Source organism: Juglans regia, chromosome 9 (genome assembly GCF_001411555.2).
Source record: "Juglans regia cultivar Chandler chromosome 9, Walnut 2.0, whole genome shotgun sequence".
NCBI classification, from domain to species: domain Eukaryota; kingdom Viridiplantae; phylum Streptophyta; class Magnoliopsida; order Fagales; family Juglandaceae; genus Juglans; species Juglans regia.
The window spans coordinates 23,334,665-23,353,459 of NC_049909.1; the positions used below are offsets into that span (position 1 = coordinate 23,334,665).

General features: G+C 35.2%; 3 protein-coding genes across 5 annotated transcripts; 1 reads left to right on the top strand and 2 right to left on the bottom strand.

Annotated features, from left to right (window-relative positions):
- The first annotated feature begins 2,787 nt into the window (after nt 1-2,787).
- Nucleotides 2,788-5,478, top strand: LOC108993843 (autophagy-related protein 8C-like). 2 transcript variants are annotated; one of them, XM_018968886.2, is made up of 6 exons: nt 2,788-2,842; nt 2,937-3,020; nt 3,621-3,676; nt 3,791-3,843; nt 4,849-4,967; nt 5,060-5,478. In XM_018968886.2, exons 2-6 carry the CDS (start codon nt 2,984-2,986, stop codon nt 5,152-5,154), a joined length of 360 nt encoding a protein of 119 aa, XP_018824431.1. In that variant the 5' UTR covers nt 2,788-2,842; nt 2,937-2,983; the 3' UTR covers nt 5,155-5,478. The 2 variants fall into 2 exon arrangements, with proteins under 2 accessions (XP_018824431.1, XP_018824423.1); XM_018968878.2 differs by having other exon boundaries at nt 2,841-3,020.
- Nucleotides 5,479-5,497: 19 nt separating this feature from the next.
- LOC108993858 (transcription factor MYB97) lies at nt 5,498-8,746 on the bottom strand. Its single transcript, XM_018968899.2, has 3 exons — nt 7,823-8,746; nt 6,646-7,489; nt 5,498-6,037 (listed from the first exon to the last, which is right to left on the bottom strand). The coding sequence occupies exons 1-3, from the start codon at nt 8,210-8,212 to the stop codon at nt 5,766-5,768; spliced, it is 1,506 nt and encodes a 501-aa protein (XP_018824444.1). The 5' UTR covers nt 8,213-8,746; the 3' UTR covers nt 5,498-5,765.
- A 3,329-nt stretch (nt 8,747-12,075) lies between these two features.
- On the bottom strand, nt 12,076-18,248 carry LOC108993865. Of its 2 annotated transcripts, none has more exons than XM_018968906.2 (9): nt 17,672-18,248; nt 17,169-17,214; nt 16,954-17,032; nt 16,804-16,849; nt 16,608-16,706; nt 14,921-14,989; nt 14,493-14,826; nt 14,046-14,191; nt 12,076-13,950 (listed from the first exon to the last, which is right to left on the bottom strand). In XM_018968906.2, the coding sequence occupies exons 1-9, from the start codon at nt 18,074-18,076 to the stop codon at nt 12,550-12,552; spliced, it is 2,625 nt and encodes an 874-aa protein (XP_018824451.1). In that variant the 5' UTR covers nt 18,077-18,248; the 3' UTR covers nt 12,076-12,549. The 2 variants fall into 2 exon arrangements, with proteins under 2 accessions (XP_018824451.1, XP_018824457.1); XM_018968912.2 differs by having other exon boundaries at nt 12,076-13,947; nt 17,672-18,247.
- Nucleotides 18,249-18,795: the final 547 nt, after the last annotated feature.

Genomic DNA, 18,795 nt, shown 5'->3' on the forward strand with positions numbered 1-18,795 from the left:
AAATATTATAGTAGTTTATTTTTTATTTATATATAATAGTGATTTTATTTTTTATTTATATATTTTAGTGATTTTATTTTTTATTTATATATTATAATGATTTTATTTTTTATTTATATTTAATAGTGATAAATATTATAGTGATTTTATTTTTTATTTATATATTATAGAGATTTTATTTTTTATTTATATTTATAGCGATTTTATTTTTTATTTATATATAATAGTGATAAATATTTTTTATTTATATATTATAGTGATTTTTATTTATTTATATATTATAAAGATTTTTTTATATTTAATAGTGATAAATATTATAGTGATTTTATTTTTTATTTATATATTATAGTGATTTTATTTTTTATTTATATATTATAATGATTTTATTTTTTTATTTATATTTAATAGTGATAAATATTATAGTGATTTTATTTTTTATTTATATATTATAGCGATTTTATTTTTTATTTATATATAATAATGATAAATATTTTTTATTTATATATTATAGTGATTTTTATTTATTTATATATTATAATAATTTTTTTTATATTTAATAGTGATAAATATTATAGTGATTTTATTTTTTATTTATATATTATAGCGATTTTATTTTTTATTTATATATAATAGTGATAAATATTTTTTATTTATATATTATAGTGATTTTTATTTATTTATATATTATAATGATTTTTTTTATATTTAATAGTGATAAATATTATAGTGATTTTATTTTTTATTTATATATTATAGTGATTTTATTTTTTATTTATATATTATAGTGATTTTATTTTTTATTTATATATTATAGTGATTTTATTTTTTATTTATATATTATAATGATTTTATTTTTTATTTATATTTAATAGTGATAAATATTATAGTGATTTTATTTTTTATTTATATATTATAGTGATTTTATTTTTTATTTATATATTATAGCGATTTTATTTTTTATTTATATATAATAGTGATTTTTTTATTTATATATTATAGTGATTTTATTTTTTATTTATATATTATAGTGATTTTATTTTTTATTTATATATAATAGTGATAAATATTTTTTATTTATATATTATAGTGATTTTTTATTATTTATATATTATAATGATTTTATTATTTATATTTAATAGTGATAAATATTATAGTGATTTTATTTTTTGTTTATATATAATAGTGATTATAGTGATATTTTTTATTTATATATTATAGTGATTTTATTTTTTATTTATATATTATAGTGATTTTATTTTTTATTTATATATTATAGAGATTTTATTTTTTATTTATATATAATAGTGATAAATATTTTTTATTTATATATTATAGTGATTTTTTATTATTTATATATTATAATGATTTTTTTATTTATATTTAATAGTGATAAATATTATAGTGATTTTATTTTTTATTTATATATTATGGTGATTTTATTTTTTATTTATATATTATAGTGATTTTATTTTTTATTTATATATAATAGTGATAAATATTTTTTATTTATATATTATAGTGATTTTATTGTTTATTTATATATTATAATGATTTTTTTTTATTTAATAGTGATAAATATTATAGTGATTTTATTTTTTTTATATATATAATAGTGATAAGTATTATAGAATGTTTGTGAATAGTTATGAATAGAGATTGAAGTGGATTTGTGGGTCCCATTGAGAGTATTTTAAGTTGTTTGGCATGTGAAGTATTTTCAAAAGTACGAGAATACTTGGAAAGTGTTGAGGTATCTCTGTTACCCATCTCATTTAGTTACGCAGTTCAGATGAAATAAAATGATTTTAACTTTTTGAGAATTTGATAAAATAGTGGGTCACTGGGTCCCACTAATTATTGAAAAGTATTTTTAATTATTAAGTAGAAAATATTATGAATATATTAAAAATAAATAATATCTATTATTAATTTAAAACTCCATAAATATTTTGATTTTTTCAAAATATATTTTTTATAGTTTTAGTCGTGATTATTTCAATATTTTTAAATATAAACGTATTTCTTTATTAAAGGAAATTATTTTATGACCTATTTATTATATTATCTTTTATAAAATTTAAAATATGTTTTTTTAATTATATATTACAATAAAATAAAAACTTAATAAATAATTATATATATTAAAAATGTGATAGTAAATGTTACTGTAATAATACTGTAGAGGCAGATAATGTATCGTTATTATAGAGATACTGTAGCATTACTGTAAAGGAAAAGGGGTGTAAGCTGAAAATAAATTGGAAGGGTGGAAAAAAAAGAAAGTACGACAGGTCACTGAAGAAAACAGTGCTTTTCACTGTTTAATGTCATACACTAATTGCACTTGTTGAAAAATCAAGATAAGATACAGATGAGATATATTTGTTTAGAGAAATGATATTTACAGTTGTGAATATATAAATGTCGTATAGTTATTTTGAAAAAAATAAATAAATATGAGATCTATATAAAAAGAAATTAATTTTTTAATAATAAATCTTACTCTAAAATAATTATATTATATTTACTCATTCTACGATTATAGGTAATATTACTGATCTGTCTATTTCACCGTTTGGTTAGATAGATTAAACCGGCCGTACAGGCCTTGAAACCGGCCCTAATGTTTTAGCCATGCCTTGCCAAAACGGGCTTCAATACTAACTTACCAGGCCTTAGCATAGAAATAACTGAGCTCAAGCCTCTACCTAATGTGGGCTTACAAGAATGTGAGAAGGCCCGCTAGTTCTCTTTTTTCTTTCTCTTCTTGAAACGACAGCGTATATATCTGCTTGCTGCCTTTCGCTGATGAATCGCGTGCTTGCTGGTACAACGAGGAAACGTGAGTGAATCTTGTACACGCACATTCCATTTTTGCATAGTTTTCAAAGCCCTAACTACTTTGTCCCCTTTTTTCTGTAATTGAAACTCAGCAGTGTCCGTAAAGCTATAGCACCGAGAGAGAGAGACAGAGCTCCAAGCCATGGCCAAATGTTCCTTCAAGCTCGAACATCCACTCGGTTCTCTCTCTCTCTCTCTCTGGGTGTGATCTGCTTTTTTTTTTTTAATACAATTGCAGTTGATGCTGTTTAATTCTTTGTTGTGTGATCTGGGATTGTAAAATGATCGAGGTTCTATTGCGTATTGGTTGGAAATTGAAGCTGTGAAATATCTCTATTAATTCCCAATTTTTATCGTTGTTTTTTCTTGTATACAAATTGTGATTTTCCCCTTTTCTTGTGTACATTTTAACTTGATTCGGATATTTGGTGTTTTGTATATGTAACTTAGAAGAAGGGCGTAGTTTATTTTGTTTATGGAACTTGTGGAGAATAGCCATACTTGTGGAACCATATATGCGTGTTGTTTGATGGAATGATGGCGTTTGTAAACGTGAATCAATAAGTTATAGTCTTGTGCCGTGATCTGGTTTTAGTTTCATAATTACCCTTCTCAGGCGTTCCAAATTCTCTTCTCCTGTTTATCTCGTTAGTTGTGATGTCGGTGATTGGTGGGTTTGAAAGTCCATATTTTGTGCATGACTTATTAAGGGCCGTTTAGAGATAGATTCTCCACAAAACTTACTCATATACTGATTTGCATTTTTGTCTGCGTGCCAGAAAGGAGGCAGGCAGAAGCTGCTCGAATCAGGGAGAAGTATCCTGATAGAATACCGGTATAAAGTCCATATCTCATTTTCAAGAACATGTCTATATAGTGGAACCATTAAGCGTAATGTATATCTTCAGTTATTCTTTCCATGGATGATAGATTTTCTTGTGTTATGTAGGTTATTGTGGAGAAGGCTGATCGTAGTGACATACCTGACATTGACAAGAAGAAGTTAGTTCAGCTTTTATTTTAATCTTTTTTGTGTTCACTAATTGTACTCGTTCCAATTTCAGTAGTTTGCTATGTTCTGCTGTTGTGTGTGGATTGGTTGTTAAACCTACCTTTTTAATGCCTATTAGCGTGTCAATCACCTATCCAGGTGTTGGCTTTTTTTTTTCCATTGCAAGTGCATTACCTGAACTTGAATTCTCTTGGGTTAATGCTATTTTTCTTTGAGGAGTGCTACAGCCACAAAGGGATTATACAAAACTAATCTCATAATTGATGTGTTTTCGTGTGATCCGTCAGATCTACTTTACAATAATAGTAACTTTATAATCTGACAAATCACATCAAGCCACATCAGTTTGTGACAAACCACATCAACCGTCAGATCTATATTCCTCCTCCTCGATAAGAAAATCATATCTGGGCTTGCTTTGTTTAGTCTGTATTGTTCATTTACATTTGTAGGAAATGGACCTGTAGTAATAACTAGTTATTACAGTCTCTCTGAAGTGACTTCATTTTTTGGTAGTTAAATATTTTAGGGTGTATGACTTGTGAAGGTTTCACTGCCCCCAGTCCAACCCACAGAAAAAATAAAAGAAAAAGAATCCCCAGCTTTTTTCTGCAAAAGCTCGGTGGCTTGCCTGGTGCTATCACCGGTAAAAGCTCTCCAGTAAATGTTCAAAAGAAGAAAGATAACTAGCTAACAGAGAGAGAGGAGTGAGACACATCTGTGAAGTACATAGAGTTCAATTGGTGTCTTATTCTATTGTCAGTGGGTATGCTATATGCTTCTGGGTGTCAAAATAAATATCTCTGTTATGATTTTAAGCCAATTCCGGTGGGACCTTACAATGGTATTTGATATTTGAACATATAATACCGTGGACCTATAAGTTTTACATATGGGGCACAAATTCTTGTGCATGACTTCATACAGTCAGCATGAAAAGAATGTAGTTTTCACATTGTAGATGGTGAATGTTAGTTTTTATCTGATGAATGCAGGTATCTAGTTCCTGCTGATCTAACTGTTGGGCAGTTTGTATATGTGGTCCGTAAGAGGATAAAACTCAGCGCTGAGAAGGCTATATTTATCTTTGTTAAGAACATCTTGCCGCCAACCGGTGAGAATTTTTTTTGTTAGGGTGGCATCTAACTATATGTATTCTTTTAATTTGGCTCCTGTATTGATTGATTTATATTTCTGTTATTGCAGCTGCCATGATGTCTGCAATTTACGAGGAAAACAGAGACGAGGATGGTTTCCTTTACATGACCTATAGTGGCGAGAACACTTTTGGAACATTCTGAGTGCTGTCAAGCCGAATTGTATCATGCAAATTATATTTGAAGAAGCAGCTCGGGATCATGTATATTCTTTGCTGTCAGCTCTAATTTGTGCCTCCGAAACTTTCGAGGCCATCTCTTAAAACACGCTTCGACTCTATGGAAACAGTACAATAAATATAATCTGGTTTATCCTTGGACTATTTTGTACTTCTTTTTTTCCCCTCTTGCAAAGCATCAGAAATGCCTTTCCAGGCCAGTAATGTCATGAGAACTCCGACTGTATTCGTATTGGTATGATCAAGTTAAACTGCTGAGAGGATAAAATACGATGCTCTTAGTGCTTTATTATGGTGGGCATGAATTCTTTTCACGATCAAACTTGCACCATCGTATTGCTGTTCCAAATTGTTTACAGAATGCACTAATCTGAGGAAACTTGGCACCAATGATATTTGCTCATTGGCCTTCCCATGTTTTCAAGTTCAAAAGAATGAAAAAAATAATAATAACTAATAAAAAAAATCCATCGAAAACCTTTTTTTTTTTTTTTATCTTTTTGAAAAGAAGAAATATCAAACAAGAACACCCGTATTATTATTATTATTAGTATTAATTCATTTGAACCATCGTGCCTAGCAAATTCCAGGCAAGTTGTCCCAAGTGCAGGAGCCAGGGGTTCTACTGTGGTCTGTTGAGGCAGCAACAGGAAAAATCGAAGCTATATGTTGCATGTCGATCCCGATATTATCGTCTGTTACACCTGAAGATTGGCCATTGGAGATTTCCCCACTATCACTGTACCAATCCGGGACTTGAATGTTGGAAGGCATAACATTGAACAACTTCGACAAGTCTTCCTGCATGGAGTTTAACAGAACTCCTGATTCTACCTGTGGTTTCACTCCTGCAAACGAATTGACGTGTTAAACAAGAGGCAGTACTTATATTTATATATATACCGGAGGAGCAAGTTTGAATTTATTTGATTAATTTGCTTAATCTACCCTACCTTCACATTCTGCAAAAGTCCTGAAATCTCAAAATAATGAGAGAACTTGATCTTACCCTAATGATGAGGATGATTTGGTGATATTGGGGCATAGAGGAAAATGAATCTGGAAGAAAGTTAGTTTTTTGTACTCAAATCTTTTCCAATATATATTTATTCCTGAATTCATAAGCATCAAATCAAATTGAGAGTATAATTGAAGGAGTTTATGAAATGGCGTGATAAATTTAAAGCACACAGAACAGAGAAGGCAGTAAATGCAACTGAAAGCATTAAAACCGGAATTAATGTGTCTAAATTATCTCAAGCTTGGACACACAGGCATATCCAGAGAAAGATCAGCACTTTGTAAACAGAACCAATGCATCAAAATTCCTATAGCCGCAACAATCATACACCAATCACCCACAATATGACATACACTAGTTCGATGTTTACTCACAAAGAGATAGATGCTGATAGATAATTAGGAACAGCTTAAGCAAATTATAAAGAGAACTCACCGGGAGAGGAAGAAATTGAATTGGAACCCTCCCAATGCTTGAACCCCTCAAACACACGCTTTTCTTCCAAAAAACTGTGTGTCATCAAACCGTGGCTGGACGCTGCCAATGCCTGAGCCTCCTCCAACATGTCCTCCAACAACCCATTACCGCTGCCCTGACTGGCAGCCGCATTAAACTTTGCGTCGATGGTAAACTCCGACATCCCAGCCTGAGGAGAATGCGATGATAATTGGTTTGAAGGGAGTTCCTGCTTAAGAGAATAAGCAGAGACCGGCGACACCAGTTGGTGCAGTTCTGACTGGCCGGTCGTCAGAAGCTGCGGCGAACTGTCGCTAAAAGTCATTGGGAACTGAAAGGAAGTAATATCGGGCAACTGGGTCAATGCATGGTGGCCCAGAGGACTGGTATTACTTTGTGTCGTTGACGCCATGGGTAGCGAGAAACCGGTTGAGTCACGGTAGCGCTTGAAGCGAATGGGAGTGCCTAGGATCGGAGGGGGCCGTTGGAAGGTGAAGGAGGAGGGGGTGATGGTGCTGGTGTTGAAGGGTTGTGGGGAGAGGGATTGGTGAGAAGGGGAGAGGGGAGAGTGGGGAGGTGGGGTCGGGGAGAGAGTGAAAGAAGGGTGGTGGTGGGAGTGGAAATGGAAGGTTGAGTTGGTTGGGGTAGTGGGTGTGGTTGGAGCTGAAGAAGTGTGGATGGCCGGAGTGTTTGGTTGGGATTGGGATTGGGAGTTGGAGGATGGTTGAATGTCGTGTGGATAGAGAGGGAGGCCTTGCCGCAGGCGCCGCTTCACCCTGGTGTTCCAGTAGTTCTTGATTTCGTTGTCTGTTCGTCCAGGTAACTGCATGCACACTTTATGTCAATGCAGAAGATAACAGAGGCCAACATTTGTTCAGTCATAAAAACCAGGCAACATCTTGTTCTTAAAAAACATCCAAACATATGTTCTATGACATGAACAGAGAAAAAAAAAACACAAACATCCAGACTTATGCTCTAAAAGCATAATTGTAGCACAAAATTTAGCCCAACTTGTATTTTGAAGCGGACAAAATCTAACAAAAAAATACATGATTTAGAGTTCAGGTTATAAATATTCAACTCATACACCAAATAAAAATCATTGAGTCTCTAAAAAAAAAAAAAAATTACAAAAGCATGGTTGTATATGTACCTGAGAGGCCATACGAGCCCATTTGTTGCCATACTTAGCGTGGAGCTGAAGAATGAGCCGCTCCTCTTCGGGGGAGAAGGCACCTTTCTTGAGATTGGGCCTGAGGTGGTTAGCCCATCGGAGCCTACAGCTCTTGCCGCAGCGGGCGAGCCCGGAGTTCCTCTGCACAGCGTTCCAGTTCCCTTCCCCGTACTTCCTCACGTACTCCGTGAGAATCCCGTCCTCCACCGCCGTCCATGGGCCCTTTTTCAGGGCGATCCCTCCTCCACCTCCACTACCCTCGGCCCCACCTGCCCCGGCACTCGATCCCGTTGAACCACCTCCATCGCTCTGACCGCCGGTGTTGTTGACATTGTTGTTGTTGTTACCGCCGCCGCCGCTGGCTATCATTACTACCAACTAAATTCTCCCAGCGGCCAAACACGGCTTGGTTTATAGGACGCTGAATTATATCTCAATTAGTTGCTCTATTATTTTTTGCTTATATAATATATATCTATATGAATCTGCGCTGCTTGAGATTCGGGCCGGCCCTCTTGATCTGCTTTCCAAAATACATTCTTTTCTTTTTGTTCTTGTTGTAAATTACTTTTGTTCTATATGACTCTAAAAGCTAGATGAATTTGGAACCTTTCAAATGTAATTTCTTTGTTGGGTTCGCGGGTGGGAGATTGCCGGTCTTGAAGGATGCAAGAATGCGAGCTCAGGGGTTTCTGGGTTTTAAGAGAAAGACAGGACCCAGAGAGGGAGATCAGGCTGCAATTGTGTTGGTGTTAGATTGTGGAGAGTTGAGAACGAGGATGGAGATGGAGATGGAGATGGAGATGGAGATGGAGATGGAGGGTCTGTCCGAGACTGGGACGCAACAAAGATGGGGTTGTGGGGGAGTGAGAGCAATTGAGAGGGGGGGGCGTGAGAGCAAGTATTGCGCCTCCGGATACTTCTCCAACCTCGTGGTGTTCCATTTTAGGCGCTTTTATCTTTACCCTCTTTGCTTTAGGGCCTTTTTCTTCTTTCTTAATGACAGCACCTTTTAGCTGTTGTCTTTGCTTTGATTTGCTCTCATCGAGTGGATACAGCCTTTATTTTTTTATTTTATTTTTTTACACTTTTTCAGTTTTCACTGTGGCTACAATCTAGAAAGAGAACCTTCATGGTAGCTGTGGGAATTTCCTGATCAATAATGATATTATTTATATAATTTCTTTTTTTTTAATCATCTTATAACTAGCTAATGCAATAGTGCCATTATATTAAAAATAATTAAATTTTTAAACTTTACCTGCCCTCCATATAAAAATGAGTTATAAAAAAAAGTAGAAGAAATTGTATGTGTATTATTATTATTAAAGAAATACATTAGTCATAAAATAACATAACTCAAGGTAATAGGTTAAATTTTACAAAAACTGATATATGAAATGAGTCACTTTTTCATGTATTTAATTAAGTTTATGTAATCCAGGTTTATTAAGATTCTAAAGACAATGATTGCGATATTGTAGCGCTTTTAGCCATTGATAGTTGGGTACAGTCTTGGGCATACATAGAATTTTACAGTTTCAGAGTGGTAAAGAAAGTGAAAGGACATGGTGGTTTTGGGGCACATGCCTTGTACTGAATGGCGTATCGGTTGGAGAGAGACAAGACATGACTTTATACCAAAGACAATAGGCTTTTTCAGTTCAGACGATCTATTTTGAGTTTGATGCTTTGTTCCCTTTAAGGATGCATATAAAGCTTCCTTTTTTGTGCCATTTTAGGTCAAATCCTGCATCCTTAGATGTAAACCTAATTACATTCATTAATACATTCGTAATAAAGAATAGTATTGATTTAGAAAATAAATTTTAAATTTTAAATCTTATAAATAAAATCTTATCATTTAAATTATATGGATGATGTATTCTACACTTGAGAATAAAATAATTCTAATAATAAATGGTCCAAATACATTCATCCAAAATTCTGTAATTTTATGATTGAGTAATGCTATACATCAGTTGCTGTTCACTTTTATATTTTATACTTACAATTTTTTTTTTCATAAGATGTGAGATGTGTAGTAATGAATAATAACTTATGAGATTTTTTAACTTATGAGATTTTTTTTTTTTTTTTTTAATGATTGATGTTATATTGGCTAGGAAGTTGTAGATGAGTTGAAGTAAAGGGCAAGATGGATCTTAGTAAAGAAGATTCTAACGCAGTTATAAGATTATATTTAGAAGACCCAGCAGGGAAAAAAAATTACGAAAATCAAACAACTTTTAGTTGTAAATTGCCAATGTACACAAATGCATGCGCGTAAGTTATAAAGGTCACAAAAAAAATAAACTATATATGCATCCGGACTTTACTCAGCAGACAACATGCATGCTAGATTTGGCAAAGGTCATGACTTGGTCAAAATTTCCCCACTATTTACCCTCCCAAATCATCATCATTGTGATCTTGTCCAAATAAAATACACTTTTGAATTATGTGTCAAAGATTATATGTGCACGGCAAAAGCGAAAAAATACCAAAAAAAAAAAAAAAGGAGGCTTACAGATAATAATGAAAAGGGTGATAAATAGTTCATCATCCTTCAACCCATTTACGTGGAGGGAAATGATTTAATTACAATTTTTTTATATAAAATTAAAATTACAAATTGGTGTCATTTAATATTGTATATTATAATATTATAAAATTATTTTTATTAATTATACAGTAGATCTAACATATCATATGAAATCATGTTTGTAAATTTATTTTTATGAGATGAGTGTAACACTTTAATATGAATTTCAATAAATCTTTGAGCACAATTAAACTGTAATTGATGACAAGGTCAGTTTTCAGCAGGAATATAATTAGTTCTCTCTGAAAATAAAATTAGAATGCTATATATGTATGTTAGCCAACACATCGACACCACCCATCTAGGGTTTTAAACAGTTTTAATTTAATGCAAAAGCAATTAAATGGTTGAGAAAATGCACTTAGACTGATCATGCAGAGAAAATGCACGAACCACACCACCCAATATTACATGATATTCGATGCCCTGATCTGGTCCAACGCGTTTAATTTGTTGCTTTCTGCGACGGATTGTAAGAATTTTTTAAGGCAAGTAAGAGTGTTGAGTGTCATTTGTCACAAAGCAAAGTCTACTTATAATATTGACCCTTATATATATGTGTGTGTGGGTGAGAGTACTGCATGTTATGGGAGAGAGAGCTTGATCAAGATCTCCATGGCTTTGTTCTCAAACTTTTTTGGGTGTTTGTCAGAGCCCTCTCGATCGAAACAATGCGTGTGTGACGGGGATGTTCGTGTCATAAGAAGAAATGATCAGAAGAAACTTCATGGAAAAACATCCAAGGATTATAAGCAAAAGCAAAGCCTTTGGATTTTTTTAGCTCATTTATTACTTTATCTTGCGCATTTATTCTTAGTTCTGCGTCTATATCTCTTATAAAATTAGATCATTTCATTCCGTTAAACAATAGAGGAGATTTCTATTTGTATTTATCCAGCACTGTGACCCTTCATCATTAACTGAGATGCATTGCTTGTTCTGTGAAGATCAGCTTTTCAAAATTGAGCAATCCTAAAGTAGTAGTCGATCATTTTTATGAAATCAGCATCATCACGCCGAGCTGGATTTGTTGAAAACTGTTACGGATACAAAGAGATTATACAAAGTAAATCTACAAATTGATATAATTTCATAAAATCCGTTAAATCTACTTTATAATAAAAGTAACTTTACAATCTGACGTACTATATCAAATCATATCAGTTCATAAACTTACTTTTATATAATCTCTTTGTAGCTAAATTATTTTCCAATCATAAAATTTAAATAGCCCTCATCCAAGATCCTGGACAATGTCGATACCCAGCATAAGATAGTGGAACAAATAACTTTTAGAGGCAAAAAAAAAATCCATTCACAAAAATAATTTCAAAAGCAATTCATGAGACGTTTTGTTAAAAATTAAATAAAATATTATTAAAATATAATTTTTTAACATTATTTTTATTTTGAAATTTAAAAAAATTTAATTTTTTATTATATTGTGTAGAAATTTGAGAAAGTTATAATAATGAGATGAAATGATTTTGTATGTCCAAACAAGTCCTAAGAGAGAATAGCATTGGAAAATTTCTATTTCAGAGATTATAAATTCTCGTTTATATAATAATATTGGCAGTATCAACCAGAATTAGAAATGAAATTACTTTATGAGAAAACCAAAGACTTGAAACTGAACCACCATTTCTCATCCACCTGTAACAAATGTACAGGGCATCTCAACATTTTATGCATTTGCTGTCAGACTTGCAATTTCTAAGCAATTGGTAAATATTCATAAAATTAATCATTCATCTGCCCAAAAATTTCAAAAATTTTTTTTTTTTTGAACTCCCTGATATGATATAACCCTGCCGCTGCCAGTCAGTAATCCTCATTTAGAAAACAAGTAGCTGAATTCTTGCCCCAAATTTGCCCGAATCATCGCATCCCAAGCAAACACATCCAATTGAGCAAAATCCTTCTCTCCGTACAAGCAAACCCAGTCATTGGCGATCAAACCCAAACCAATGGGGCATTCGCACATTCAGTTCAACGAAGGCATGAGAGATCAAATAAAATCCATGTCGTTTAGACAGGAGCCAGATTAACATCTGCTCTCTTCCCCATTTATATGATTACTCAGAAAACCCATCCTCACTCAGAGTTGCAAAGCCAGGTCTGGCTGCTGGGAATCAACAAGAACACCAGAAGATGGTCTTGCTGGAGACCCTGGAGACTGGAAACCAATATTCAAGTCTGGAGGAAGTGCCTCCTGTTTAGGCCTTGGTTGTGTACGAGGACTGAGACTTTGCCAAGGGTACTGCACCTGAAACCTAGACAAGTCAGCTGGGGCTAATTGAGGGAAAACTATAGGTCGGTTTGGGAGTTGTGCTTCATTGCCCATGCGAACAGGTTGTGGTGCAAATGCCGTGGGAAAAGAGTTCCTCTCAGACTGAGATTGCATCCCCCCTGAAAGAGGAAACTCTGCCCGCATTTGGGAAATTTGTGGACGGAATTCCCGAGTTGGGTTGTATGATGGACTAGCAGAAATTGGAGTTTTGGGGAAGCTGGAATTTTCTGTCGCTTGTTTAAAACCTCCAGCCCCTATGGACATCCATGCCCGGGCAGCTGCTGCTGCGGCATTGCCTGAGTCAACTCTCCTTACAGATGGAACTGAGGGCATGACTTGTGCGGTTTCAACTGACGATTGATTTGAAGATTTCTGTTGCATCTGGGCCCTTTCTGACAAAATTCTCATCAATTGAACTGGGTCACTAAGACCCTGCTCCTGTCCATGGGGAAAGTTCGTTCCTCTAGCCATGTGATTCAGTGTGGCATCAGAAGATGGACCACTCATCTTACTGTTCAAATCGTTGTTGGTGATTTTTCCATTTGTTTGTCGAGTAACAATTCCATCCTTATCAGGCTGCTTAATCGGTTCAGACTGCAGAAGATTTATGCTTCTCAATACTGGTTCTTTGGACCTCGAATCTGCTACTCCTGAATTACTTGAGAACTGCTTTTCAGCAAGAAGCTCAGCATTATTTTGATGGGCAGAGGGCAAAGAGTTCAATTCAAATTGCTTAATAACCCTATTTTCAGGCGTGGAAAGACTCCTAGATAGTGGATTTTGCTTCTGGAAAATGGCATTATCAGGTGTACTCAGTTTATTTCCAGCAGTGCCAGAGACATATAATTTCCCTGCTGAAGTATGAGCACCAGCTGGACCAGATGAAGATTGTTTTGTAGACGAAGTAGGCCCAATTACAGGAAGCTCCTTAGCAGAAACACGAGTCTTAGTTTTTCCATCTTTTCTTAATTCAGCATTAGACATCAACTTTGGACTTAAACCAGGTTCTTTCTGGGGGCAATTCTCGAGCATTAGTACAGGAGTTTGAAGTGGCTCATACTCTCCAACCCAACCACGACCAAATTTGCACCCAGCAGGTAATGCCTGCTCAATTCTCTGAGAGGCAACTTTCCAGGCAACAGGTCCAAGAGTTGCAGCAAAACGAGCCAAGCTCCTAGCATACGAATATTCCGCAGGAAGCCCGACCTGCTTAACAAAATTCAAAAGAAAACAAACAAAGACAAAAGTAAGATGAGTAGAGAGGCCAACTATTCAAGAAAAGGAACCAGTTCCACATCACGTACAGCAATCAACTGCTTAAGTTCACCCTCAAAGGTTGTAAATATCAAGTCTGATATAACTGCCGGCTGATTGGAATTGTTATAAGTTGCACGGCGGTTATCATCGTGCACAAATTGCTTCCTTCCCAATTTAGAGAGTAGACCCTTCCCTAAAATAGTACAGCAATCAAAGCAATTAGAGAGAACAACATGACCATGATAGAATGTAAAATGATAAAATAAAAAAATAAAATCTAACAAACGGGCTATTGCAGTCGATACTGGCCTGGCATGATTGTGTGATTGCAAAACAAAACTCTAGAGGCTAGCAATAAATTAAAACAACTAGAGAATCTAATTCTAGGCAAGTGATAGATAAAATAAAATGATAAAATCTACATGCTCGTTATATACATCCATCATCATTGTAGTACACAATGGAAGAGGGGAAGATAACCTTCATTATGATACCTGATGATAAGTCTTCTGCCTTCTCAAGATTAGTATCAATTAGGGAAGGATTACCCTCCACAACAACATCGGTGTTACTGGGCCTCTCACAACCACCACCTTGGTTTGTATTGAAACCATTCTGTACATCTCCAAGGGTGGCAAGAGTGGCGCCGGTGGAGAAATCAGAGCCAACAGGCTCCTGTGAGGTTCGGCAGAATGGCTTCTTCCCAGGCTTCTTGATTAAGGAATTGGATCTTGTTTTCTGCTCCGACTTCAACTCTTTCTCAGACCGGTCAACTTCAATCCTTAGCCTCTCGAATTTCTTCATTGCCAATTCTTGTATGGAACGAGCCTTTTTACATACAACAGTGTCATAAGAGAAACAAACAGAGCAAGATAGTGAAACAGCAGAGTCAAAGAAGAACAACTGGACAAAAGACTTATACCTGTCTATAGTATATGGTGTCCGGCGCATTATATTGGATTGCATTTGAGCAAATTAGGAAGACATCATTCTGCAATCAACAAAACAAACTGTACAAGTAAATATATAATAAATCATTCTTTTTATTCAGATTAATTCTTAGCAGCGGAAATCTATTCCAAAAATCTTAGATACTTAAAATGGAAAAATGACAGTTCTAATTATTTAAAGTGTGTATCCACGGACCACTACAATCATAACAGAGAAATGAAGTAACAACTTTCAGGTAACAAAAACAGCTGTGCTTTGAACAGGAAATCATTCTCTCTATTGGTTGCAGATAGAAAGAATTACGTTCAAATAAAAAATAGCAAAATAAAATAAAATAAAAAACTATGTGCATAAATATATGTATATGTAAATGTATAAGCATTTGGCATAGATGTCTATGATCCCAGTGTCAAAATTAAATCTCCCGGGAATTGTCTATCATTCTCCTAAAAAGATTGAATACTAAATTTTCATATCTTTCATTGGAACACTGATACCAGGAGGAAAAATCCACCATTTTTGCACAATTGAAAAACAAGAAATTAGCTAGTAGGCAAGATCCAAACCCTTCACCAAAGTCAGTTCATTGAAAAAAAATAAAACAAAAAAAATAAAGTTGAATGCAGAAACAGAAAACCAGGGACTATTTGGTTCTGTTTTCTGGCGAAACTTTTTTCAATTTACAAGGTCAGAGAAACATAAAACGAAATAAGGTACCAACAAAAAAAAAAAAACAAATATTGGAACATGCTATATACTACATTTCTATCCCACTTTCATCTTATTATGAAAAATGTGGCACTTTCCATCGCCATTGGATCATCTCTTTTTTTTTTTTTTTTTTTAAATTCAAAGGTTGATGAGCAATGCCACCTCATCATAGTGGGATACAAGTGGGATGAGGGTGTAGTATGTGTCATTTTCCTTTTATAATACATATCATCTCTTGACTTTTTTTAAAAATAATTCAAAGGTTGATGGGTAATGTCACCTCATCATAATGAGATAAGAAGGGGATGATGGTGTAGTATATAGAAGTTTCCTATATATATACATACATACATACATACATACATACATATATATATATATCTTGTTTCTAGCTTAGGAAAATGAAATTATGTGTCTAATTTGATTCAATGCAACCTACCCCACACAAAATGGACTGAACCCATGAAAATCCACATGGTCCGCAATGGTGAGGGAGAGGGGCACAATGCTACCTGATTACAATAAGGACAAACTTACATAGAGCAGTGCCAACGTTTCATGAAACAAGAAGTTCATGTTAAGAGAGGTGGGGGTGGCCAATGCACAATATCTTACCAAAACCGGTATGTTTGCCACTAACATTGATATGGCCCACATTCAAATTACAAGCAAACTTCCCTAAGCTTTTTTTTTTTTTTTATTGTAGGTAAAGCAAACTTCCCGCTTATCACCTACCATATTCAAATTTTCTCCCTCCCCCCTCTCCCAACCTCTTTCTTCTGTGTGATACAAACACATACATATAAGATTCTCTCAAACTGTTTGATTAACTATCCAATGGTCTTGCGGATGGCATTTAGCCATTTAGTCCGCTTCTCGTGGGAGATATCAGGGATTCCCCATTGACAGCCCCTTGTTTAAAATAGGAGTACAAAAAGGGTACAAACCTCAAATTGTTCCAAGGTAGAGTACGATCCATTTGCCAACTTCTTCCTCACCGTGGCAAAGTCCATAGGATGATCAATCACATCGTGATAATCGGGAAGCTGCGGTCAGAAAAAGAATTTCAAACACCAGTGCCAAAAGCGGCTTCAAAGACCAATCTACCATTTAGAAATGAAAAAAATAAAAAATTCCGAACACCTCCTCGGGATCAACCGGTTCTGCATACACACCATACGTGTCTTTCCTGCCACGATTCAGATATTAACATCAGAAACTGCCAACGCTTTGCAAAATCAAAAGGTAGATTGACTATAGAGGGGGAGAGAGAGAGGGAGTTCACTCCCATACTTCTGAAGTTTGTCAAGAATCAACTCCAGTGTCTTCTTGTCAGGCAATGGAACCCCAGACCGAGGATCGGTTGGCGTCCCTAATCAAAACAAACGCCAAATCAAACAATCCCGTATCAAATCCCAAACCTCATTCGACAAAATAGTCAAAAGCCATAAATCCCAAATCCTCACATACTAAATTAATTATCCAAGAATCCATAAACCAAAACGAACCTGGGGCAGAATCGAGCTCCTTCAAGTCCACCTTCCTCCCTCTTTCCTATCAAAACACGTAACCCGGCACGAACATACAAATAAGTGCCGCACACCCATAAAAAAAAATGCATAAAAAGAACGATTATGACTGTGTTTACAAGCCTAATATAGATAGAGACAGACCAGCCTGAGACAGATAAGGCAGACAATGCACGTTAGAGAGAGAAAGAAAGATATAAGGAGATAGAGAGGGATGTGGGTAGAGAGAGATGTGGGGAAGCGTGATCAGATTCTCGTGGGCGTGTTAGTTTTTGACAGTTGACCCAACCGTTACTACCTCTCACTTCCCCGACACAGAGTGAGAGAGTAATATTGAAGTCTGGACCAATCACCAAAAAAAAATCTTCACTGATTTCAGCTGAGCTGTACTTCCCCTTTCTCTCTCCCCCTCTACCACAGAGGCACGATCCTCACTTTCTTCTTACTCTTTAATCAGATCCGTACAATGATACCACACATACCTCATCATCCTCGACATCACCCTGGTCATCATCTTCGTCTTGTTCATCATCGTCATCATCCCGACCATTGCTGATACTCCTCTTCTTCAATGGCTTACGCTCGCACTCGTCCTCCGAAGCGTGCGAATCACGCGCCACCGTGTGAGCCCGACTGGGTGACTCGCTCCCTTGGTTCAGCTTCACCACTAACTTGAGCTTCTTCTCCCTCCTCCTCTGGTCCTCCTCCTCGTCGTCATCGTCGTCCTCGTCCAGGTAATCGTCGTAGTCGATGTTGTACCTCACATTTCGTCGCCGGAGGCTCCGCCGGATGTCCGGCTCGGGCGCAGCCGCCGACTCGACAGCTCGGCGCGCTAGATCTGCCTTCGATGGCCTCCCTTTCTTCTTCCTCTTCACGATCTGGCCCATCTGTCTCTCTCTCTCTCTCTCTCTCTCTTTCAGACACACTATCTCTCTCTACAACGCAGACTCACTACTTTCTCTCTCTTGCTTTGGTTCCATTAGTTTCGACGGTGGGTTTGGTCTTTTCGAGAGGCTTTGTGAGACCCGAGCCTGGGTTTGGAGAGACGAACCTTAGGTTCGGGCCTCAGGTTGGGTAAGAAAAATCATTGTTTTCTTTACTTTATATTCGTGTAAAACGGCGTGAGTGGCTGGAAAATACGGCGTCTGGTGCTGCCCATTGCCCTTGCGGGCTTGCGTGTCCCTTTGCCTGCTGCCCGTCGCTTTTTGTTTTTTGTCTATCGTGTGGACACATTCTTCAATTGTAAGATTTTGCGCGTGTCTCACACCCGCGATTACAATAAAAAAGGCAATAATGATAAGCCATAGTAATTTTACACAACCCTTTCGATCCACCGTCCATATCATTTTCCCCATGCCGCAGGAACAGCCTTTCCTCCGTTGATATTATAAATTTATATATATATATATATATATAACGTGTATATAATTTTTAATAATACTAAATATAAATTAATACTTTTAAAATGTATTTCGCCAAACGCAGAAAATGATATTTTTAACTTTTTTTATAATATTTTATAGAATTATATTTTAATATAGAAAACGATAGATATACAATTTTTATATTTATAATATTTTAAAAATTTGTAAGAAGGGCGTCCTAT